The sequence below is a fragment of the Hippopotamus amphibius genome, chromosome 4 (assembly GCF_030028045.1).
Source record: "Hippopotamus amphibius kiboko isolate mHipAmp2 chromosome 4, mHipAmp2.hap2, whole genome shotgun sequence".
NCBI lineage: Eukaryota > Metazoa > Chordata > Mammalia > Artiodactyla > Hippopotamidae > Hippopotamus > Hippopotamus amphibius.
Genome location: NC_080189.1, coordinates 153277651 through 153304768, shown reverse-complemented (window position 1 = coordinate 153304768; position 27118 = coordinate 153277651). Strand labels below are relative to the sequence as shown.

Below are 27118 nucleotides of genomic sequence, written 5' to 3'. Positions count from 1 at the left end.
TGAAGTGGTATTTAACTTATGGAAGAATGAGACAGAAAGAGAGATGAAATAGATACATTTACCTGTGGGTCCTTTAGATCTCTGGGTCTCTCTTAGCAGGCTTACCTTGGCTGCAATGGCTGCTGCAGTTATATGTGATGAAGAACTATCTTCTGTTGAAGCAACACCACTGTCTTTCTTCTCTTCTTCCTCTTCTTCACACTGAACCCCTTTGTCTTCTGTCTGTTTATGGGGGCTAGTTGTGGGAGGAGGGGAAAGAGGTGGTGGTGGGGAAGGTAAATCTTCAAGTTCATCATGCACTTCCTTTACTTTTACAATCGCATCACGTAAAAGGTCAATGGCATGAGGTAGGGCTGGCAGTATGAACTGAAAGCATTCCTGTATGCAAGAGGAAGAAAAAAATGAAGGTAAAGCATTTTTATAGGCATACAAAATTGGTAGCAATCAAGTTTACTTGTAATCTTGGATCACAAATTTTGGATTTATTTGTGATTTTCTGTCCATCTGTCTTAAAAATGAATCATATTTAATGTATTGTCTTTGCAATGTGAAATATGAAGTAAGCATGGCATGTATTACAGTATTCTCCATAAGCTGAAGAACTACACTATGTAAGAACACTACATTTTTTTAAAGTAAAATTTCTACACAACTTTGCAGTTTAAAGATACATTATGAGACAGCAGGTAACAATTTTTACCTTTCTGGTTAGAGAAGGATACTGGAACTAACAAACCAACTGAGTACTGAACTATTTTATTCAGAGAGCTAAAGTTCCGACTACAATCATAAAGTACAGCTAGACAACATTGTACAATATGTAAAAATAGATATAAGTTTGTATAGCATAAAAGTCAATACAGTCTCTTGGTCTTTGGGGATGGGGGTGAAGGAAAGTACAACATTTACTGCAGGGTGCCAAGCAAGCAGAAGAGGCAGCTAATGCTCAAAATATATCCATTATTACCTATAATGTATCACCAAAAGAAAATAGGTGAGAACTTTAAAATCAGAACATAAGGCCAGATATGTTTGGGGAATATGGTTGAGCAGAGGTCTTTCTCTTTTACATTTAAAATAACTTACCTTAAAATCTAATACATAAAGAAATATCTTAAAATTTATGGAGGGTTACTGGAATACCTGGAAAGTATCTAATCTTTTAACCTAATGGAAAAAAATTGTATAGTAGTTTTTATTTTACTATAAATAAAGAATTTAACCTTAATCAAAGAGAAGTCTGGCCTTTACTCTCAGCTTTTGGGAGGTGATCTCTAGGTCTCTGTTTCGTCATGCCTGATAAAAGTGTCTCTGCTTGCCTGGGGGCTTTGGTCACTGAACAGTCTAACAATGTGGTTTATCATGAGGGCTCTAGGAAACATAATTTCAGTTTTGCCTCTGGAAAGAACTGGGAATGGCTGACTGGTCAACCATGTGGGCAATATGTGATTAACTCCCAATAAAAACTCTGAACACCAAAGGCAAAGGAGAGTGTGTAGTTAGCAATACTCTGTGCATACTGTCTCATATTATGACTAAGAGGAGGTGATGCTGTCCTTGACTGCATGGAAGAGGATGACCAGAAGTTCTCTGTTTGTATCTCTCTTAGACTCTGCCATATGTGCTTCTTTCCTTGGCTGATTTCAACCTGTATTCTTTCCCTGTAATACAACATATCTGTGAGTGTAACAGCTTTCAGTGAGTTCTGTGAACCCTTCTAGTGAATTATTAAAAGTGAGGGTGATTTTAGAAATCGCCTCAATGCTACTGGTGTCAGAAGTGAGGGCAATCTTGTGGAGTGTTCCAACTTTGTAGCTGGCTAACTTCTGCAGTTGGTCAAAGCTCCTTATAGTTGGTGCTAAGAAGTGGGATTTGACAGAAAGACCCTGACTCACTGAAACTTGTGATCTGGGAGGAGGAAGGAAGAGAGGGTGGGGGATAACGACTCTTTAGAGCCTAGATGAACACATGGTCACCTGGAGTATGGAATTGCAGCTGTACTGCATTTAATTACTGGAGATAAAATTAGCAATGAAGTTTTAAAATGAAAGATTTAACTCTTAAGGAGTTATGTCAATGCACAAAGAAATGCAAAACAACAAGAAACAAGGTAAGTACACAATTCCTCGGTTAATGGTATCTGTACTAGCTAAAACAAAAGTAATGGAGAATGTTCGGGTGGATCCTGAGGCTGGGCCAAGCTTGGATTCTGGATGGTCTGACATATAGCTGCTAGCCTCAGATCTGCTTCCCAAGGAAAAATTTATGTTGAAGCAATAAATAGTAAATAAAGTTGGACTGATTCATAAGAAAATGGGGAAGGAGAAATAAGAAATTCAAGGGACTTGTCCTAGCAGGGTGGAAATATTTAAATGGTTATTAAGAAATGTATGAATAAAGTGAGCTTTGATGGGGGTAAAACAGAGGTCTTAAAGAAGCACTGTGGTGGGTTAAGTAGAGAGATGGGAGACCCTGCTGGTCTCCTAACATTAAGGGGTCCTAAACAAATCTCTATTTACCCTGATTTGGAGGAATTAAAAAAGCTAGGAGGCAAAGACACCTTACCTTGAGTCACCTTAAGTGATGGACCCATAATCTAATCAATATAAGGTCTGACAGAAGGGTGTGGATCCCTTGGCCCAACCCAGGCCTTAGAACTCCAAGGCCACATGCACATAAACAGCTAAAATCATCAGGAGACAAGAGACTTTTCTGGGACTCCTTGACATGGGAGCTCCATGTACTGTGATTCTAAAACCTGTTGAAATCGGGGAGGGGGTACAGTTAAAATGGGAAGACACAGGAATGCAACAGTTGATGGGATTAAGGATAAGAATTAGAATGTTTGGATGGTGAACTGTATGTGAAGTGGTGAATCTCCTTTACCTGAATGTATTATGGGGATGGATGTTGTGTTTGACTGGAGAATTCCTCCCCTACTTCATATTGTAAAACAGCAGGCACGTAAATCCACTCTTCCACCAATATAATTGGGCATGCTAAATGGGAGCACACAGGCCATTAATTTGCTGTACAAAAGCCCTGTGTGGAGTGCAGGCTGGGGCTTATAGCAAAAACCTGAGTACCACCCAACAACAACTGTGGGATTTTGAACCAGAAAATTTCCATTTGAGAGAAAATTACTACTTCTATTGCACTTTAATTGAGACTGCCCTTATGATTAAAGGACCCAAAATAATCCTGAAACCTGAAATATCCATAATGTCTTGGGTAATTTCAGAGAAAAGCTCTAATGGCGAAGGCAATGCCCAGGAGAGTTCCATAATAAAATGGAAATGTTGCATATAGAATCATGCTACCAGGAGAATGCAAGGAGGTACTCACGAGCAGGCAGCCTCTTTTCACCTAGGGCTGACTTCGGAACCACCTGAGGAGCTGCTGGATCCTATGGCCACTTGGGCCACTTGGGCGGTGCCCTATAAACAGCTTTCTATTGATCAACAAAGAGCTGCTTGGTTTATGGATGGCAATTCCAAGGTGAAGGGACAGCATCCTGTTTGGAAGGCCGCCACTCTGATTGAAGAAGGTAAAAACAAATCAGCTCGATGGGCTGAACTACATGTTTGGCCCTATGTTTGGGTTTTTACTGACTCATGGGAAGTGTCCAAATGGCCTGGCTGTATGGTCAGGCAGACAGGCAATGGATACCTACATGGGGCATGGCCCTATGGAAATCACTCTGGGAATGTCAGGGGTATGTTAAAGTGGACTACGTTAATGCTCATGAGAAGAACTCCCTTCCAGAACTAGAAGTTGATTGGTACTGGTGAGCAGATATCCTGGTGTACTTGCTTGACATGGCCACCTGGGCCCATGAGATGAGTGGACACTGGAAATTCATAGCAATGCAGAGATGGGCTGAATTTAGATATGTTCCTCTTACACCCTGAGGCACAAGATGCCAATAAGAACTGTTTTGTCTGCTAAAAAGAAAGACAGATGGCAGAGGGCTATGCAGCTAATTCTACAGGGGAAACATCCTACACATAGCTGGCATGTTGGACTGATGCTGTTAGTCCCTGGAGGCTACAAATGGGTCCTAACAGGTATAGACACTTACTCTGGTATGAGTTTTGCTTATCCTGGAGTAGATGCAAATGCTCAATGTACTATAAAATGACCAGAACAGAACATTGTATCAATGACCATGGAACTTTTGTTAGACCAAGGAACACACTTTCATCTTCAGAGCAATAATATGATAGAAAATTGAAATGGGCAATTGAAACATCTGTTTTCTAAAATGGGAGGAGACAAAGTCATGAAGCTTTCATTAATGTGTGACCACACTCAACAATAGGGAGGCTAAGTAAGGGTTCCTTCTAGACAGATTCCTTTACTTTTCTGGGAAGAGGGGATGGAAAAGGATGCTTCTACAACTATACTTTTCTCTTTGCAATTATCCTTTTTCTTTTTTCCCCACATAACCTCAACTGTCCTCTTTTCTACTTGATACAATGGTCCTAGGACCAGGACTGCAATGTGGGTGCCAGAAGGAAGGATGACTCATAAGCTGAAACTTATGAATTTAACTATACTTTTAAATCTTGATGTCAGAATTCCTAAGGGCCTGATGGTGCAGACTTGTGTTTTACTCCATCTGGCCAAATTGGGCTTGACAGTAAATGCAGTTATATTGCCTGGTGTTTCAGACTGCCCACTAGCTCTGTACCTATGTAACCTTAACCTTATCTTATATGAATGGAATGGACTGAGTGGGAAGTACTTGCTAAACTAGTATTTCTGACGGCAATCCGGGCCAGCCCAGTGGCCAAACCAACTGTTTCAAAGATGTTCAAAGGAAATGTTTGGGTATAAATGAAGAGGAGGAATGGCCGTTGAAGGTAAAGGAATGAGTAAAGGGGTTATGGAACAAGGGAAATACAGTACTACTCTAGAACAAGAGATGATATTGTTTCTTGGCTCAGCTGTAGCAGATGCCAGAAAGAGAAAAGCCATATGTTGCTGAGACTTTTGGAACCTGACAAGTCTGTAAATCTGAGACGCATCACTCTGGGACACATTTTGATCATATGATATGATGACAACTAGCCTAACTGTTAATGTCTGTGTAGGACTCCAGTAATGTACCAGTATCTTTTGACTGATTTTTCATATTACATTTACTAATATACTATGATATGTTATAATACAGGCACTGTTAGTAAGATTATAATGCTGATATTGATGGTCACAGGTACTGGGAATTTAAGTTAAAGCCTGCTCAAAATGCAATACCAATGGGAAATGACTGGCCTGAGCAAGAGAGCTAATTTCTACGGTAAACAGTTCTGTGAGAATGTATCATAGGGTACAAATAATAGTAGATCAAGGTGGAAAATCAGTAAATGAGTACAAAAATATGAAAATCTGTATAATGGCTTTAGAGGATAAATTACCTGTTTCTCTAAATCTATTCCTATCCCACTCTGGTGCCTCCAAATCTTAGGCATATTCACACTGCTACTGTTGTTGTGTGTATAATATAAATGCTATACTAAATATAGATGCCCAGCCAGACAAATATGATTGTTTTGTTGTAAGAAAGCCTTGGCCAGAGGCCAGGGGGTACCTTGTGTAATGAAGAATTAATCCTACCCAAAGAGAGTCTGGCCTTTGACCTCAGTTACTGGGAAATGAAAGGAGTGTCTTTGTTTGCCTGAAAACTTTGGCCACCAGACAGTCTAACAGTATAATTTATGACGGGGGCTTTGGAAATTGATGTGGTATCAATTCTGCCTCTGGAAAGTCTTGGAGACTACAGGTATATGGGTAGTATATGATGTGCCTCAATAAAAATTTTGGATGCTAGGGGCTTAGAGCTTCCCTAATAAGCAATGATTCCTGTATTGTTACACACTGATGCCTGGAGAGCAACGTGTTCATGATTCCACAGGGAGAAGATATTAGAAGCTCTCCATTTGGTACCTCTCCTTTATTCTGTTTCATGCATCTCTTCCCTTGTTCGATTTTAATCTGTATCCTTTCCCTGTAATAAACCATAACCATGAGTATACCATCTTTCAATGAGTTCTCTGAATCTACCTTGTGAATTACTGAAACTGAGGGTGGTTTTGGGAATGCACTGATGTCAGAAGTAAGGGTAGCCTTGTGGAGTGCTCCAACTTTCTGTTCGGCTATCTCTCACAGTTGGCCAAAATTGCTTACACTAAACCATATGAATTTCAAGATTGCTTACCTGAGATCCTTTCTTGCTACCTGGCAAGTTAATTATGAGAGTTTTCCCTCTGATTCCACATACAGGCCTGGAAGGAAAGAGAAACTGGATGAATACTAAATTAGAATGATGGTTGATTTAAATACATTCAACAGCAGAGATCAAACATTGTACTTTGTATGCAAACAACTGTTTTAGGAATAAAATTGTTATAGCTTAAGATTCACCAATTGTTATACAAATTGGCCACTCTGGCTGAGGTTTTTATCATAATGGTTAGTGTGGTGGATTAGAAAAATGCAATGAATCTGAAATCAATAAATTAGCCACTTTAAAGAAATAATGGCCAAATTATCTTCTTTTTCTAACTTCAGAGTTTTCATATCTCTTATAGTTCTAAGAATTCAATGAGGTAGCATATTAAAAATGACTAGTATAGTAATATCTATGTTCAAAAGTCTAACACGTAAGGCACTCACGAGTTGAGTGAGATGTTTAAACACTTGCTTTTCAGGATAAGTTTTAAAGTAAGACAGATCTCTCATAAATCAGTAGCAACAGAGAGAGTTTAGAGAGTTCAGTTGTTAACTGATTCAATGATAAACAGTTCAATTTAAAATAGAAAGGTGGGACTTCCCTGGTGTTGCAGTGATTAAGAATCCGCCTGCCAGGGGACACAGGTTCGATCTCTGGGCTGGGAAGATTCCACATGCCATGCAGCAACTAAGCCTGTGTGCCACAACTACTGAGTCTGTGCTCTAGAGCCCTTGAGCCACAACTATTGAGCCCGTGTGCCACAAGAGAAGCCACTGCATCTAGAGCCCGTGTGCCACAAGAGAAGCCACTGCAATGAGAAGCCTGCACACTGCAATGAAGAGGAGCCCCCACTCACCGCAACAAGAGAAAGCCCGTACGCAGCAACAAAAACCCAATGCAGCCAATGAATGAATGAATGAATAAGTAAATAAATTTATATAAAAAATAAATTAGAAAGGTCTTTCAGAGATCATTATAAATTTTCAGGCCACTTTTAAACCAAGTGGTTAGATAAGAAATGTAAACAGTGGAAAAGCACGGAAAACTGGAATAAAGATTGAAGGCCTAAATTTCATGAGAGTTCAAATCATGGCTCTTCCAATAACTGGCTGTGTTACTTTGACCTGGTAACGATGTCATTTCCATCATTTGAAAAAAAAGGACTAGATTAGATTAGTCTATTTCTAAAATTTCACAACTAAGATTGCAAGTCTCATCAGAATGTTTTTGTAAGACTTCTGATTGAGTTTCTTCCTTAACTACTTTAACTCTTTGAATTAACTTAAAATTGTCTTATATTTTATTGTTTTTTTCTTGTCCTATTAACAGAGTTCAAAGCTATTTAAAACTTTCTATACACTTTTATTTATTTGTATTTAACGTGTACAATTTTATGTATTTTTTTAATTAGTAATGTATTTATGGCAATCCCAACCTCCCAACACTTTTCTTTTTAATTGAGATACAACTGACAAATAACACTTATTAGCTTTAGGTGTACAACATAATGATTTGATATACGTATATATTGTGAAATGATTATCACAATAGGTTTAGTTAATATTCATCACCACACATAGTACAATTTTTTTCTTGTGATGAGAACTGTTACAATCTACTCTCTTAGAAACTTTCAACTATACATTATTATATATATATATAAACTATAATCAATATGCTGTACATTACATCCCCAGGATTTATAGGTGGAAGTTTGTGCCTTTTGACGACTGTCACACATTTTACCCACTCACCAGCCCTTGCCTCTGGCAACCACCAATCTGTTCTCTGTATTTATGAGTTGATTATCTTTAGATTGCAATTATAAGTGAGATCTTATAGTATTTGCCTTTGTCTGAGCTATTTTACTTAGCACAATGGATTGAAGGTCCATTCATGTTGTCACAAGTAGCAAGGTTTTCTTATTTTTTAGGACTGAATAATGTTCCATAGCATATATGTATCTCATTTTCTTTACCCATTCATCCTTCAGTGGATACTTAGGTTGTTTCCATATCCTGGCTACTGTAAACAATGCTACAGTAAAGATGGAGGTGCAGATATCTTTTCGAGATAGTGTTTCTGTTTCCTTTGGCTAAATACCCAAAAGTCAAATTGCTGGATCATATGATAGTTCTATTTTTAATGTTTTTAGGAAGCTCCATACTGTTTTCCACAATGGCTGCACTAACTTACACTGCTACTAACAGTGTATGAAGCTTCCCTTTTCTGCACATCCCCTCTAACTCTTGTTATTTCTTGTTTTTAATAACAGCCATTCTGATGAGTGTGAGGTGATATCTCATTGTGGTTTTGAATTGTATTTCCTGAATTAGCGATGTTGAACATCTGATGTGCCTGTTGGCCATCTGTATGTCTTCTTTGGAAAAAGTTCTATTCAGATCCTGTGTCCATTTTTCAATTTTTAAGAAATTGTTGTTGAGCTCTTTATAAATTTTGAGTGTTAATTACTTAAGGATACATGATTTGCAAGTATCTTCTGCCATTTGGTAGGCTTTCTTTTCATTTTGTTAATGGTTTCTTTTGCTGTGCAGAGCTTTTTAGTTTAATGTAGTCCCATTTGTTTAATTTTACTTTTGTTTTCTTTGCTGGAGGATACATATCCAGAAAGATATTGCTGAGACTGATGTCAAAGAATACTGCCTATGTTTTCTTCTAGGAGTTTTATGGTTTCAGGTCTTACATTCAAGACTTTAATCCGTTTTGAGTTAATTCTTGTGTATGGTGTAAGATAGGGTCTAGTTTCATTCTTTTGCGTGTGCTGGCCAGTTTTCCCAACACCATTTATTGAAGAAACTGTCTTTTCTCCACTGTATGTTCTTTGCTCCTTTGTTGTAAATTAATTGTCCATATATGTATGGGTTATTTATGGGCTCTCAATTGTGTTTCATTGATTTATGTCTGCTTTTCTGCCAATACCATGCTGTTTTGATTATAGATTTGTAGTATAATTTGAAATTAGGGAGTGTAGTACCTCCACTTTGATCATTTTTCTCAAGACTGCTTTCGTTATCCAAGGTGTTTTGCAGTTCTATACAAGTTGGAGGATTTTTTGTTCCATTTCTATGAAAAATGTCATTGGTATTTTGATGGGGATTCCAATGAATCTGTAGGTTGCTTTAGGTAATGTGGATATTTTAACAATATTAATTTTTGTAACTCATGAGCATGGACTATCTTTCCATTTCTTTGTGTCTTATTCAATTTTCTTCAACATCTTATAGTTTTCACTTCCTTTAATTTATCACTAGGTATTTTATTCTTTTGTTGTGACTGTAAATGGAATTGTTTCCTTAATTTCTCTTTATGCTAGTTCATTATTAGCGTATAGAAGTGCAACATATTTTTGTATGTTGATTTTGTATCCTGCAACTTTACTGCATTAATTTATTATTTCTAAAAGTTTTTCTGTGGAATCTTTAGGGTTTTCTATATATAAAATCATATCATCCACAAATAGTGACAGTTTTACTTCTTCTTTTCCTATCTGGACTTCTTTTCTTTTTCTTACCTAGCTGCTCTAGCTAGGACTTAGTACTATGTTGAGTAAGAGTGGCAAGAGTGGGCATCCTTCTATTGTTCCCAATCTTAAGAAAAAACTTTCACCAGAGTATGACATTAGTTGTGAGTTTGTCACATATGGCTTTTATTATGCTGATGTATGCTCCTTCCAAGCTCATTTTATTGGGTTTTTTTTTAATCATAAGTGGGTATTGACTCTTGCCAAAAGCATTTGTTTTCCTTGCATCTTTTGATATAATCATGATTTTTATCCTTCATTTTTGTTAATGTGCTGAATCATGTTGATTTGTGGATATTGAACCATCTTTACATCCCTGGAATAAGTCCCATTTGATCATGGTGTATGATCCTTTTAATGTATTGTTGTATTCAGCTTGCTGTTTATTCAAGAATTTTTGTGTCTATGTTCATCAGACATATTGGCCTGTAATTTTCTTTTTTTGTATTGTCCTTGTTTGGTTTTGGTATTAGGGTAATGTTGGCCTCATAAAAAGAGTTATGAAGCACTCCCTTCTCTTCTAGTGTTTGGAATAGTTCAACAAGAATTGGTATGAAGTCTTTAAATGTTTGGTAGAATTCACCAATTAAGTTATCTGGTCCTGGACACTGTTTCTTAGGAGGTTTTTGATTACTGTTTCCATCTCCCTATTAGTGACTGGTCTATTCAGATGTTCTGTTTCATGTGATTCAGTCTTGGAAGAATGTGTGATTCTAAGAAATGATCCATTTCTTCTGGGTTGTCCAATTTGTTGATGTATAGCTGTTCACAGTATTCTCTTATGATCCTTTGTATTTCTGTGATATTGTTTGTAATTTTTCCTTGTTTATGATTTTATTTATCTATGCCTTCTCTTTTTTCTTAGTGAGTCTAGCTACAAGTTTGTCAATTTTGTCTCTCTCTTCAAAGAACCAGCTCTTAGTTTCATTCACTTTTGCTATTGCCTTTTAGTCCCTATTTCATTTGTTTCTGCTCTGATTTGTATTTCCTTCCTTATACTGATTTTAGACTGTTCTTTTTTTCCCCCTAGTTCCTTTAAGTGTAAAGTTAGGCTGTTTATTTGTGATACTTGTTTCTTAAGGTAGGCTTATTGTTATAAACCTCCCCCTAAGTACTGCTTCTGCTACATCCCATAGATTCTGATATGTTGTATTTTCATTTTTATTTGTGTTCGGGTATTTTTTGATTTCTTCATTGACCCAATAGTTGTTCAGTAGCATGTTGTTTAGTCTCCATATATTTGTGATTTTTCCAGATTTCTTCTTATATCAATAGTTGATTATGCCATGGTGGTGGAAAAGATGCCTGGTATGATTTCAATATTTAAATTTATTGAGACTTGTTTTGTGTTCCAATGTATGGTATATTCTTGAGAATGTTCCACGTGCATTTAAAAAGAATAGGTAGTCTGCTGCATTTGGATGAAATGATCTGTATAAACCCAGTGGCAAGGCAAGAATAAAGATGCAGATATAGAGAAAAGACTTGAGGACATGCAGGGGGGTGGGGGTGCGAGGAGGAAGGGAAGCTGGGTTGAAGTGACAGAGTAGCACTGACATATATACACTACCAAGTGTAAAAGAGATAGCTAGTGGGAAGCTGCTGCATAACACAGGGAGGTCAACTCGATGATTGGTGATAGCCTAGAGGGGTGGGATAGGGAGGGAGGCTCAAGAGGGAGGGGATACATGGTATAAATGCAGCTGATTCACTTTGTTGTGCAGCAGAAACTGGCAGAACAGTGTAAAGCAATTATACTCCAATAAAGAACTGAAAAAAAAAATCTCAAGTCCATTGATCTAATGTTTCATTTAAGGACTATGTCTCCTTTTTGACTTTATGTTTGAATGATGTATCCATTTCTTTTTGAATTCTTCAATTTCTTTCATCAATGTTTTATAGTTTTCAGTGTACAGGTCTTTCAATTTCTTCATTAAATTTATTCCTAGGTATTTTATTCTTTTTGATGCAATTGTAAATGGGATTGCTTTCTTAATTTCTCTTCCTGATAATCTGTTATTAGTGCATAGAAATGTAACTGACTTTTATATTTTGATTTTGTACCCTGAAACTTTACTGAATTTACTAGTTTTAACTTTTTTTTTTTGTTGAAGTCTGTAGAGTATACTACAAACAATATTATGTCATCTGCAAAGAGAGACATTTTTACTTCCTTTCTAATTTGGGTGACATTTCTTTTCCTTGTCTAATTGCTCTGTCTAGTATTTCCATTACTATGTTGGATAAAAGTGGTAAGAGTGGGTTGTCCGTGTCTTATTACTGATCTTAGAGGAAGTTTTCAGGTTTTCACTATTGAGGATGTTGGCTGTGGGCTTGTTACATATGGCCTTTATTACATTGAGATATGTTCCCTCTACACCCACTTTGCTGAAAGTTCTCATCATGAATGGATGTTCAAGTTTCTCAAATGTTTTTTCTGCATCTATGGAGATGATCATATGATTTTTATCCTTCACTTTGTTAGTGTGGTCTATCATACTGATGGATTTGTGGGAGTTGGGAATTTCTCCATATCTTCTCGGTTGTCCAGTTTCTTGGTGTGTATTTGTACATAGTAATCGCTTATGATTCTTTGTATTTTTGTGATATTCATTGTCACATCTCCTCTTTCATTTCTAATTTTATTTGCATCTTTTTTCTTGATGAGTCTAGCTAAAGGCTCGTCTATCTTACCTCTTCAAAGAATCAGGTCTTCATTTCACTGATCTTTTCTATCGTCTTTTTAGTCTCTATTTCATTTTTGTTGACTCTGGTCTTTGTTATTTCCTTTATTCCACTATGGGCTTAGTTCTTATTTTTAAAAAATTCTTTGGAGTGTAGTGTTAGGTTGTTTCTTTAAGCTCTTTCTTCTTTCTTAATGTAGGCATTGATGAACTTCCTTCTTAGAACTGCTTTTGCTGCATCGTATAAGTTTTGGTATGTTGTATTTCCATTTTCATATGTCTCAAGATATTTTTTGATTTCTCTTTTGATTTCTTCTTTGACCCACTGGTTGTTTAGAAGCACGCTGTTGAATCTCCATATATTTGTGACTTTTCCAATTTTCTTCTTGTAATTGATTTCTAGTTTCATACTAATGTAGTCAGAAAAGATGCTTGATATGATTTTAATCTTCTTAAATTTCAGGATTTGTATTTGGCTTAACATGCGCTCTATCCTGGAGAATGTTCTATGTGTATTTGAGAAGAATGTGTATTCTGTTGCTTTCCATCTGATCTACAGTGTCATTTACGTCCAATGTTTCCTTATTGATTTTCTGTCTGGATGATCTATCCATTGATGAAAGTGGAGTACTGAAATATCCAATTATTGCATTGCCGCCTATTTCTCCCTTAAGTTCTGTTAGTACTTGCTTTATATATTTTATATACATAGGTGCTCCTATGTTGGGTGCACAGTTACAAATGTTATATCCTCTTGTTGGACTGACTGCTTTATTATCATACAGTGGCCTTCTTTGTCTCTTACACAGTTTTTAAAAAACATTTTATTTATTTATTTTATTTTTGGCAGCATTGGGTCTTAGTTGCACAAGATCTTTGTTGCTGTGCAGTGTCTCTAGTTGTGGTAAATGGGCTCCAGAGCCCATGAGCTCTGTAGTTGTGGCACATGGGCTTTAGAGCACGTGGGCTCTGTAGTTGCAACACACAGGCTCTCTAGTTGTGGCTCACATGTTCAGTAGTTGCAGCATGTGCACTTAGTTGCCCCACAGTATGTGGGAGCTTAGTTCCCCAATCAGGGATTGAACCTGTGTCCCTTGCACTGGAAGGTGGATTTTTAACTACTGGACTACCAGAGAAGTCCCTCTTATACAGTCTTTTGCTTGAAGTTTATTTTGTCTGACACCATTATAGCTATCCTAGCTTTCTTTTTTCATTTGCATGCAAAATCTTTTTCCATCCTTTTACTTTCAGTGTGTATGTATCCTTATGTGAGAAGTTAGGCAGCATATAGTGGGGTGCTTTTTTTAAAAAATCCATTCAGCTACTATGTTTTGATTGGAGAATTTATTCATTTACATTTAAAGTAATTATGGATAAGTATGGACTTATGGACATTTTGTTAACTCTTTTCTTGCTGTTTCATAATTCCTTTGTTACTTTCTTCTTCTCTTGTTCCCTTCCTTTGTGATTTGGTGATTTTTTTGGTAGTAGTATGCTTAGACTCCTTTTTGTTTATCTTTTGTGTATCCACCATAGGTTTTTTTTTTTTCACCATAGGTTTTTGCTATGTGGTTACCATTGGGCTTATGTAAAACATCTTTTATTTATAAGTCTATTTTAAGCTGATAACAACTTAAGTTCAAATATATTCTAAAGCTCTACATTCTTACTCTTCCCATCATGTTTAATGTTTTTGATGTTGCAATTTGCATCTTTTTAACTTGAGTGTTCACTAACAAATTACTGTAGTTACAGTTATTTTTACTACTTTAATCCTTTACACTAGATTTATAAGTGGTCAATGCACCACCATTGCAAGATTACATTATTCTAAATTTAACTATTTGTTTACCTTTACCAGTGAGGTTTATACTTTCATATGCTTTCCTGTTAGTATTCTTCCTTTTCAGATTAAGGAAGTCCCTTTAACTTTTCCTGTAAGGCCAATCTACTGGTGCTGAACTCCTTCAACTTTTGCATGACTGGAAAATTCTTCATCTTTCCTTTAACCCTGAAGGACAACTTTCTTGGGTATTCTTGGTAGACAGTTTTTTTCACTTCAGCACTTTAAATATATCACTTCCTTCTGGCCTGCAAAGTTTCTGCTAAAAAAATCTACTGAAGGTCTTATAGAAGTTCCCTCATATATAAAAAGTTGTTTTCTGCTTTTAAAATTCTCTCCTTGTCTTGAATTTTTGACAATGTAATTGTAATATGTCTTTGTGTGGGTGGGTTTCTTTGGATTTATCTTTATTGAAACTCTCTGAGATTCCCAGATCTGGATGTCTGTTTCCCAGGTTAGGGACATTTTCAGCCATTAATTATTTCTTCAAATAGGTTTCTGTCCCTTCCTCGCTCTTTTCTCTTTCTGGGGTTTTTCTAATGTGAATATTATTCTGCTTGATGTTGTCCTGCAAGCTAACTTCACTCTTTTTCTTTCTGTTCCTCTTTCTGGATGAGTTCCATTGCCCTCTTCAAGTTCCTTGATCCTTTCTTCTGCGTTATCTAGTGCTGTTGAACCCCTCTACTGAAATTTTCAATTCAGTTATTGTATTCTTCAGGTTTGTGAATTCTTTTTAGTACTTTCTTATATTCTCTCTTTGTTGAAATTCTCACTTTGTACATGCATTGTTCTCCTGACTTTGGTGAGTACATTTATGACCATTATTTTGAACTTTTTTTCAGGTAAACCATTTATCTCTGCTTCATTAAGGTCTTTTTCTGAGGTTTTGTATTTAGGAACAGACAGTTGGATTGATACATGTCTCTGGAATCTTTGTAATTTTACAAAGCAAGTTCATTCTATCTGTGCTTTTATGTCATTTCTTTTTCTAAATACGCTGGTCATAAATTTATCCTTACTGATAATGATGTTGGGTCTATATACATTTTTAATTTATCAAGTATTATAAAACTTGGAATATATTTTCAATAAGTTGTTTCCAAGAATGTTCCAAGTTGGTGGAACCACGAGGTTAGCGACAAATGAAAATTCAGTCAATACTTTCAATTCCAAATTTTTGGTCATCAAGCCCAGGCCTGTTATGTCTTCAATAATACTTAATCTGCTCTAGGTTGATACCCAAATAGCAGTGTTAATAAAACTATGGGTATAAACTTCTTTCAGTACTGTATGTATATAATAGTTATAATATCTAGACCACTAATTCTGTGTGTGTTACATGTGTATGTCTGATATAATTAAAAGCCTTGGTATACAGCTAAGAGAAATTATACCTGTTTTTTTCCCCTTAATCTCTTTGGCTTTTTATTTTGCCAAAAAAAAAATTAGATCAGACTTAACAAAAATTCTTTGTTCGTTCCCTGCTCTTTTTGAATGTTTAAAAATTAACTTTGAGATGTGGTTTTTCATCTCTAGAATGTCTAGAGTTATTGTAAGAAGAAAGTACTTCTCATTTATATGAATATTTTTGGTTAATAAAGTATTTTTACAAACACTATTTTATTTGATAATTTTCAAAAACATAAGCACCATATTCTTAGCATATTCCAAAACTTATTAAACAACCTGCAATAAGTATTACGAGATAAATGCAAGCCAATTCCTTAAGGAGTTTACAAATGTTAATACAGTTCAAGAAAGGATATAAACAACTACAAGATAGTAGGTGATGACACAAATTATCCTAAAATACCATGATTCAAAATAAAAGCAGTAAATTTCTACAGGAGCGTATGAAGTATGTCTTTATGGAAGAGATAGCACTTGAGTGATTTTATAAAGAAAATACCTCAACAGGTAGCAAAGGGAGGGAAGGGCAAGGAAAAGAGGATAGTTCTAAGTGTAGGGGAAAAAACAAGATAAGGCCACAGAGACAAAAAAAACCACCAAGTACTTTTTGGGTATATTAAGTCCTTCATCTAGTGAGAGCACATTGTACTCAGAGGAGTAATGTGAGATAAGTACCAGTGGAAAGATGTTGCAGTCTGAAAGATTAATAGTTCTCAACGTGTGGTCTCTGCAGCAGCAACACATGCACCATTTGTTAGAAATGTAAAACCTCCCACATTGCCCTTCTCCTTTCCTCACTGCGGTTGACCTACTGAATCAAAAACTATGAGGTGAGATCTAGCACTTAGTATCTTACTAAGCTCTCTAGTCGATTTTGTTCCATGGCAAAGCTTGAGAACTACGGTGATAAACTATGCTTGAATATTGGTACTACTATTTATTATCAGTGTAAACTTGCCTTAGTTACTGAACCTTTTTAATATAGCTTTCAAAATCTGAGTTGTTGTAGGCATTAATATAATCCCTGACATATAATGTATAGCACAGTAGATACATAATGTACAGTATAGTACTTAATGAATACTTAATAAATATCTGGCCCTTTTTCTCTTAGAAAGTACATTGTGATTAGACACTGGAAGTCATAAATTCCCTATCAAGAGCTAGAATGTATTCCAAGGTATTGGGGACCACTGATGGATTCTATTTAATATAATTCAGCACTACTTGAGGAATAACAGTCTAAGATAAACTGAAAAGGGATAATATAAGATATAAAGAAAAGAAAGTCTGGTAATAGAAAATACTAAATATAAGTTGAATGATTCTTGGTATATGTTCTGTGATGTGTCTGTTTCAGTACCTCATGCAGTACCTTGTTTTTTCTAGACAAATCTTACTTCCTTTGCCACTGTTTTTTCACTTTCCTTTTTTTGTGGGGAGAAAGGGGGTAATACCTGATTTTTTCTTTTGCTATTAATGATATGGTAATGAGATTAAGAAGACTTGTGCAAAACAACATCTAACATTTGACTAGTGCTTGTTATATGTCATGTGTTTTACTGGTATTTTTATATTACACACAAAACAACCCCTCGAGGTATGTATACAATAGTATATTACCTTCTGGTTTTTTACATGTAAATACAAATTACTGTCAATTTTGACAGATATTACTTGCCTTTTAGCTCTAATTTTTAAATATTTCTACATCTGATATAGAAGCTAAATTATTTTTGTCAGCACTATAGTTAGAATAGCAACATTTTATTTTGAAAAACTGAAAGGCTGAGATATACTTGCCTGAATTTATACTTACAAAATAAATCTCAGAAATTAAAAAGGAAATTAGAAATAGAATAAGGATTTTTGTTTGTTTCCTTTAAAAGAATGCTCTAGTTTTTGTCTTCTTTAAAAATATCAAATAAGAAGATGCATAAAAGCCAGAAATAGTAAATGGTAATGTAAAGGTAGATTTTTAAAAAATAAAGAATATATTTAAAAATCAGGTGAACTTGGCCAGTGCTCAAATCTAAATGATAGATTGAACTGCCATTAAGTCCAATATAAACTCCTCTAATGGAGAACTACCGGGGGGAAAAAAAACAAAAAACAAATACAAAAAACCCCTGAACCTATTTGCTGATTAATTGTGGGATAATTTAACATAAATTTGTTATTTAAAAACACCTTCTAAAATATATAAAGTATGGTTATCAGAATGAATGAATGAATTCAATCAGTAAGTATTTACTGAGTACTTACCATGGGCATGGTAGTGCTATATAGGTAATGGGGCTATAACAATAAGCAAACAGTGTTGCCCTAGGGGAGTTAACAGATTTAAAGGAAAATATCAATAAGTGTTAAGATAGTTAAGTAAGTTATAGGCATATTAATAGCTATAGAAGCAATAGGATGGGCATTTTAGTCTTATGTGGGGGAGGGGAAGGGTTGGTTAGGGAGGGCTTCTAGAAGGAAGAAAACCTAAGCTGCTACCTGAAGAACAGATGTTATACAGTTAGAGTGGGAAGAACACTCTAGGCAGAGGAAATGGCATGAACAAAGGACTCAGAAGCTAGCGAGAGAACCTGATGTGTGTGGTAACAACAGTGGGGGGGGGGGGGGTGAGTGGGTTTAATGGAGTGAATGTTTGTATCCTCCCTTAATTCATATATTGAAATCCTAACCCTCAACGTGATGGTATTGGGAGTTGGCGCTTTGGGGAGGTAATTAGGTCATGAGGGTACAGTCCTCATGAATGTGATTTAGTGCCCTTAAAAAAGAGACTCCAAAGAGAGCTCTAGAGCACCCCAGCTGTTACTATGTGAGCTCCTTTTTGTATCTTCAGTGGTGTACAACCTGGAAGAGGCCTCTCACCAGAATCTGACCATGCTGACCTCCTACTCTCAGACTTCCAGCCTCCAGAACTGTGAGAAATAAATTTCTGTTGTTTATAAGCCACCCTACTAGTCTCTGGTACTTTGTTATAGTGACCCAAATTAAGACAGTGTGAGAGACTGCTAAAGACAGTTAGCAGAGACAACTTATATAGGCCCTGGCGAGTAATCTTAAAGAATTCAGTCTTCATCCATAGAAAAATGAGATACCACTGAAGTTTTAGGCCAAGGAATAACATACTAATATTTGTGCTTTCAAAAGATGTTTCTAGACTGCAATGTGGAAAACTGACTGAAAAGGTGCAAAGAAACCAGTTAGAATGTTGGAATATGAGAGATGAGTTGCAATAGTGATGAAGAAAAATAGACAGATTATAGTTTTTACATGTATTGAGAATATAATAAGACAGTAACCTTTTAATCCTAAAATATATATATTTTTGTAAATCTAATTACATAAAGAATAATTTTTTAAAATGGGACATATTTGAATGAAAATTAAGTCCTAGTCTAGATAAATACCAGAATTTTGATATTCTGTGTTAAACGTGATCACAATAGGCATGGATAAAAAATAATATGAAAAATACAACTTTGTTTCCCTTAAAAAGAAATTTTTATTAAGTATTAAATACATACAAGTTTGTAATGTATGTATAAAATGTAGACAATAACGAAAAAAACCTACCTATGTACCTACAATCTAGGTTAAGAAACAGACTATTATTATATTTTCAAGGACTACTGTGTGTCTTATCCTGATCTCAAGTCCCAATTTTCCTCAGACAACTATTTTCCTGAGTTTAAAAATCATTCCCTTACTTATAACAACTTTATTGAGATGTAATTCACATACTATACAACTTACCCATTAAAGTGAAAAAAATTTAATATTTTTAGTGTATTTCAGTGTTGTGCAACCATCACCACAATCAATTTTAGAATATTTTCTGCCTCCCCCTCCAATCTCATACCTGTCAGCAGTCCACATTTTCTCCCAACCCTCAGCCCTGAGCAACCACTGATCTACTTTCTGTCTCTATAGACCTGTGTATGCTGGACATTTCACATAAATGGAATCATATAACATGTGGCCTTCTGAGACTGGCTGCTCTTACTTCATGTTTTAAGGTTCATCCATGTTGGAGTATATGTCAGTCATCGTTTATTTAAAAAAATACTTTTGTACATAGGTTTACAGAAATATATTGTTCAGTTTAGCGTGTTTTTGAGATTTATACAAATGGAATCGTGCTGTATATATTCTTATATAACTTGGTTTTCTCACTCAATGTTGTATTTGTGAGATTCCTCCACGTTGATGTTCATAGCTATGGCTCATTTTTACTGCTGTACAGTATTCTACTGCATAACTATACCACAATTTATTTATCCATTCTTCTGCTGATGGATATTTTTGTTTCCATTTGTTGCTATTACAACAAATCCAGCTATTAACATTCCCTTACATTTCTCTTGGTGTATGTGTGCAAGTCTTTCTCTAAGGCAGTGTTCTTCAACTTGCAGGTCAAAACCAATTAACAGAGCAGTACACTGACAAATAGTTGTAAGTAGCATGCATACACACACACACACAAAATAGAAAAGAAAATGTCAAAATTCCTTCCTTGTAGTTAGGATAAATATTGTTTCCAAAAACTTGTACCTTCTAAACACATACGTGTGCATATGTTTATATACATATATATGCATATATATATATAGTCACATATGCAGAGCCATACATATACATATGTGTGTGGGTATTGGGTTATAAGCAGATTACAGCATTACTACATAAAAACAAATCATTTTCCATAGTGTCTATATCAATCTACACTCCTATCAGCAGCAGTATTTCTGTCTATCCTGACAAAGCTTGATATTGACAGAGTTTTCTGTTTTTGTCTCTTTTTTTAGTTTAGCAGTCGTTCTATTTTTAAAAATTTACTTTAAAAAATTGGGATAAAATTGGTATATAATGTTATATAACTTTCAGGTGTGCAACCTTATAATTCAATATTTGTATGCACTTCAAAATGACTACCACCATAAATCTAGTTATCATCCATCAACATATAATTGACACCCTTCATTTGTTTTGCCCACCCTCAAGTCCCCTTTCCCTCTGGTAACCTCCAATCTGTTGTCGTTTTTGTTTTATTTATTTGCCCACCCCCATTCATGGGAAATGGAGCCCTCACCTCTTTTTTTTGAAGTATGGTTGATTTACAATGTTAATTTCTGCTGTACAGCAAAGCGATTCAGTTATACACACACACACACACACACATTCTTTTTCATATTCTTTCCATTGTGGTTTATCACAACATGTTGAATATAGCTCCTTGTGCTAAACAGTAGGACCTTATTGTTTATCCATTCTATATATAATAGTTCTCATCTGCTAATCCCCAACTCCCAATCCATTCCTCCCCAACCCCCTTCCTCTTGGCAACCACAAGTCTGTTCTCTATGTCTGTGAGTCTGTTTCTATTTCGTAGATAAGTTCATTTGTGTCATATTTTAGATTCCACATATAAGTAAAATCATATGATATTTGTCTTTCTCCATCTGACTTATTTCACCTAGCATAATACCCTCAAGGTCCATCCAAGTTGTCCCAAATGGCATGATTTCCTTCTTTTTTATGGCTGTATTGTATTTATACATACATATATATAAATAACACATCATCTTTATCCATTCATTCATTGATGAGCATTTAGGTTGTTTCCATATCTTGGCTATTATAAACAACTGCTTCAGTGAACATAAGGATGCATGTATCTTTTCATACTGTAACTTCATATTCTTCAGATAAACACCCAGAAGTGGATTTTTTTAAACATCTGGATGAATAGATGATATCTAGATAAATGATAAAGCAACTACAGTAAAAGGTTGACGGTAGAATTTAGTTAGAATACATAGAGGTATTCATTGTAAAATTCAATTTGGTATATGTTTGATATTCTCCATAATAAAAGGTTGGAGTAAAATTACCTTAACTTAAATTTTCTAAGAGTTTTTTTCAAAGCAATACCATACTGGAAGATCCTTTCATTCTAACCACCATTCACTGATTTTATCCTATAAACAGCTCTGAAAATACCACCTTGCCTAAGAAGTGTCCATAGAGTTATGAAAAGAATTTCATATTTCACCTTGACCAGTTTGGACATGGATATCCTACTGATTTACTCTAAATTTCCTGTCTGCTATATTTATCCTATTTCCCACCCTTAGAAATGTACTAGGACTCTGTATAAGTACAATATTGTTTATTTATGTTTTGACTTATTATTTTTCCTCTGTAATTTATGTATTTCCATCTGTTTGTGCAGAGTGCCCAAGAATTGTAAACTTCTAGAGGGCAGGCATGGACCTTTTCATATAGCATCTAGTACAATGTCACGATCATTTATTTATGTACTTAATTTAATTTTTACAAAACAAGGGGAGGGAAGAAAATTGTGAAAATGTTATAATCTCCACATTATGAAATAAGAAATAAACATGAAATAAGCCTTACAAATAAGCCTTTCTATTTTGAAAAAATATATTTTGGGTTTATAGCAGCGGTCCCCAACCTTTTTGGCACCAGGGACCAATTTCATGGAAGACAATTTTTCCATGGACAGGGGTGGGGGTGGGGGATGGTTCCGGTGGTAATGTGAGCAACAGGCAGATGGAGCTTTGCTTGCTTGCCAGCCACTCACCTTTCGCTGTGGGGACTGGTATCAGTCCATGGCCGGGGGGTTGGGGACTCCTGGTGTATAAGATAACAACTGGTGTATGTACTTCATCTTTTATCTAACAAACTTTATAAACTCTTCCACTGGTTCTAAAAGACTAGTGAGTTCTTATATGTTTCCATATAGATAATTATGAAGCTATGTTTTGTTCTTTTCAATGCTTATACCATTTCTTTTACTTTGTACAATACTGAATAAAAGTAGTTATAGTAGGATTCTGTCTTATTCCTAACTTTAAAGAGAAGACTAATAACATCTAATTATTAATTATTTGCTCGATCAGATTAAGGGAGTTCTCTGTTCAAAACCTAGATTGCTAAGAGCTGTTATTCATAACTGGGCATTAAATTTAATAAATGTTTCTTTCTGAACCCACTGAGAAGACCACATGGTTTTCTCCTTTTCTCTGTTAATAGGTGATTCATGTTAATCAGTTATCTAATGTTGAACCATCTTTGTATTCTTGAAATACACCTGTCTTGGTCTTGATATATCATTTTTTATACATTGCTGGAGTTAGCATGCTAATATTTTATTTTTGAAGTTTTCTATCTATGTTCATCATGACATTAGCCTATAGTTTTCCTTTTTTCTACTATCCTTTTCTGGTTTTGATAACAAGATTATGCTAGTTTCATAACATGAATAGGAAATGTTTACATTTCTACTATTCTCAGGAACAGCTTATGTAAGATTGGATTTGTTCCATGAAAGTTGTGTAGATTATGCCTCTAAAATGAACTAAACTTATTTTTAAAAAAAATAAAATTCATTTTTTAGAACAGTTATAGATTTACAGAAAAATTAAGAAGACAGTATAGAGAGTTCATATATACCCTGCACCCAGCTTCCCCAATACTTTATTCATATCTCCTAATGTCCTTTTTCTGTTCCAGGTTCCCATCCAGATAACCATCTTACATTTAGTTTTCATGTCTCTTTATGCTCCTCTTGGCTGTGACAATTTCTCAGACTTTCTTTGGCTATAATGCTTTAGACAGTTTTAGAAGGCACATATACTTATCACTACACCACCAACATGCTCTTGACAGTTTTGAAGAGTACTGGTCATGCATTTTGTAGAGTGCCCCATTACTGAATTTGCCTGATATTCTTCTCATAAAACTAGAGTTATGGGATTTAGGGTGGAAGACCATAGAAGTAAGGTGTTATTTTCATCACATCATACCAAAGTTCCATGCAATCAACATGATTTATGAATGTTATTAATCTTGATTATCTAGCTGAGGTATCTGTGAGATTTCTCCACAGTAAAGTTACTCTTTTCCTCTCCTTTCCATACTGTACTCTTTGGAAGGAAGTCATTGTGTGCAGCCCATGCCAAGGACTGGGGAGTTATGTACCCCCTCAAGGGTGGAATGTCTACATAAATTATTTGGAAATCTGTAAAAGAGATCAATCTCTTCTCCCTATTAGTTTATTCAATTATTTATTGATATCAGTATGGACTCATGAATATTTATTTTATACTTTAGGTTATAATCAAATACTACTTTATTTTGTTGCTCAAATTGTTCTCTTTGGCCATTAGAAGCTTTGTCAGTTGGCTCCTATGTTCCTATGACATTCATCCATAATGTTGGTTTTTGTTTTTCTTTCTTTTGAGCACTTCCTTACTTTCCAGCACTACAAGATACTCCAGGCTCACTTTGTATATTTCTTGCCCCCATCCTAGAATCAGTCACTTCTCTGAGGAGAAATTCCGTTTATCAGCAAATGGTAATAGAAACCAATAACTGAGCACTAGGTATGGTTGTTGCTGTTAGGGTGTTGTTTCTTTTAGATCCTTCCCTGCTGATAGAGCAAAGGAATATATGTATGCATGTTAACCTGCATATATACAAATGTCTGCAAATATTTCTATATATCTCATTTGTATCTATATTAAACTCAACATGAATCCATACTGATTCCTACAACTCTGATCCATTATATCACATGGATCCTCCTAGTCTCCTCCCCATGCTTGTAACTAAGTGAATTCCTACTGCATCAGTGAGAAACGTGCTTCCCACCACTCATCATCCATTTACATAATTGTTTAATTCCAATAAGGGCTCCAACTTATGACGATTTCTGACTTACAATTTCTTGACTTTATGATGGTGCGATAGGGATATACATTCAGTAGAAACCATACTTCAGATTTTGAATTTTGATCTTTTTCTGGGCTAGCAATATGCAGTTGATATTCTCTGCTACTGCTTGGCAGTGGCAGTGAGTTGCAGCTCCCAGTCAGCCATGCAATCATGAGAGTAAAAAATGATACAGTTACAACCATTCTTTACCCATATAACCCATCTGTTTTTCATTTTCAGTATAGCAATTAATAAATTACTTGAGATACTCAACACTTTATTATAAAACAAGATTTGTGTTAGATAATTTTTCCCATGTGGGCTAACATAAGTGTTCTGAGCACATTTAAGATAGGCTAGTAAGCTATGATGTTTGGTAGGTTAGATGTATTAAATGCATTTTTGACTTAGGATAGAATGGGTTGATTGGGATATAACCCCATGTCAAACTGAGGAAGATCTGCACAAATATAGTAATAGAATTGATAATATATACCAATATGGACTACAATATTATCAATAAAAATGCTTATGGTATAGTTGCTTTCACTTCAGTCTTACAAACACCACTCATACCCAAGTGATTTAGATCAGTGTCTTTTCCCTCTATCCCTTTCGTAACATTGTTTCCTGTATTTGTAAGATATTTAGATTCTCTTGTCAGAGTAGGCATTATTTTATGCCTATGTAATGTTTTTTAAAAATTTGCATATATTAAGCATTCTTTGTGATACAAAGTTCTGTTAGTTTTGAGAGATGCATAACCTCATGTTTCCATATCTCACCACTACAATATCATATAGCATACTGTTACAGCCCTAAAAGGCTGCTGTGACTCATCCATGCATCTATTCCCCTCTTCCCACAGACGCCTGGCAGTCACTGATCATTTTACTGTCTCTATAATTTTACTTTTTTCAAAATGTCATCAACTTGGAATCATATGGCATGCATCCTTTTCAGACTGGCTTCTTTTACTTAGCAGTATGCACTTAAGGATCCTCCATGGTTTTTTTTATGACTTGGTAGCTTATTTCTTTGTAATCACTGAGTAATATTCCATTGTATGGATGTACCACAGTTTGCTTATCCATTTATCTACTGACGTATATCTTAGTTGATTCCAGCTTTTGGCAATCATGAATAAAATTCTTATAAACATTCACATGCAGAATTTTTTGCATGCACACAAATTTTCAAATCAATTGTGTAAATACCTAGGAGCTCCCTGTATATTTAAAAAATATTTTTAATTAATTAATTAATTGGCTGTGTTGGGTCTTTGTTGCTGCGTGTGGTCTTTCTTTAGTTGCAGTGAGCAGGGGCTACTCTTTGTTGTGGTGTGCAGGCTTCTCATTGTGGTGGCTTCTCTTGTTGCAGAGCATGCACCCTAGGCACATGGGCTTCAGTAGTTGTGAACACGGGCTCAACAGTTGCGGCTCATGGGCTCTAGAGCACAAGCTCAGTAGTTAGTTGTTCCATGGCATGTGGGATCTTTCTGGACCAGGGATCAAACCTGTGTACCCTGCATCGGCAGATGGATTTGTAACCCAAGTCACCAGGGAAGTCCCCTTGTATATTTTTGATGTAAATTCTTTTTCAGATATGATAGAAGAACTAGACAGAAGATCAACAAAGATATAGAAGAACTCAAAAACACCATCAATCAATAGGATCTAACTGACATTTATAGAACATTTCACCTGACAAAATAATCTACAGTCTTCTTCAAGGCCCGTGGAACATTCACCAAGACAGATCATATCCTGGACCATAAAAATAAATAAACCTCAGCAAGTTTAAAAGAATTGAAATCATACAGAGTGTGTATTCTAACCACAAAAGGATAAAATTAGAAACCACTAATAGAAAGATAACAGAAAAATTCCCATACATTTCAAACCTAAACCAAGTTCATAAACTTTTTAATAACTGATGGATCAAAGAAGTGTCAAAAGAAATGAAAAAAAAAAATACTGAAGTGAGTGAAAATGAAACGACAACATACCAAAATCTGTGAGATTCACCTAAAACAGTGTTTCTAATAATACATTAAAAAAGAGGCAGGGACTTCCTAGGTGGCGCAGCGGTTGAGAATCCGCCTGCCAATGCAGGGGATACGGGTTTGATCCCTGCTCTAGGAAGATCCCACATGCCGTGGAGCAACTGAGCCCATGCGCCACAAGTACTGAGTCTGCGCTTTAGAGCCTGTGAGCCACAACTATTGAGCCCATGTGCTGCAACTACTGAAGCCCACGCGCCTAGAGCCTGTGCTCCGCAACAAGAGAAGCCACAGCAATGAGAAGCCCGCGCACCACAACAAAGAGTAGCCTCCACTCACTACAACTAAAAAGAAAGCCCACGTACAGCAAAAAAGACCCAGCACAGCCAATAAAATAAATAAATAAATAAATACATTTATTAAAAAAAAGAGGTAAAGTCTCCAATCAATAAGATAAGCTCCCACCTTAAGAACTTTATAGAGCATAACACATCCCCCAAATCTCACCACTAAGTTAATAAAGGGCTATTACAGCAATTCCTTTTACAGTACGTTATGTCTAGCTATTAAGAAAAAATTACAAGGTATACTAAAAGGCAAAAAACACAATTTAAAGATACAGAGCAAACATCAGAATCAGACATGA

General features: G+C 35.6%; 1 protein-coding gene across 8 annotated transcripts in view; it reads right to left on the bottom strand.

Moving 5' to 3' along the window:
- GPHN (gephyrin) overlaps nucleotides 1–27118 on the bottom strand; it is a 596826-nt gene that overhangs the window by 233580 nt on the left and 336128 nt on the right. For all 8 annotated transcript variants that reach the window (XM_057732172.1, XM_057732168.1, XM_057732171.1 and 5 more), the window contains 2 exons: nucleotides 6221–6287; nucleotides 106–378 (listed from right to left, as the gene is read on the bottom strand). In XM_057732172.1, the coding sequence (XP_057588155.1) occupies nucleotides 106–378; nucleotides 6221–6287 (340 nt within the window). The remainder of the gene's footprint in view (nucleotides 1–105; nucleotides 379–6220; nucleotides 6288–27118) is intronic.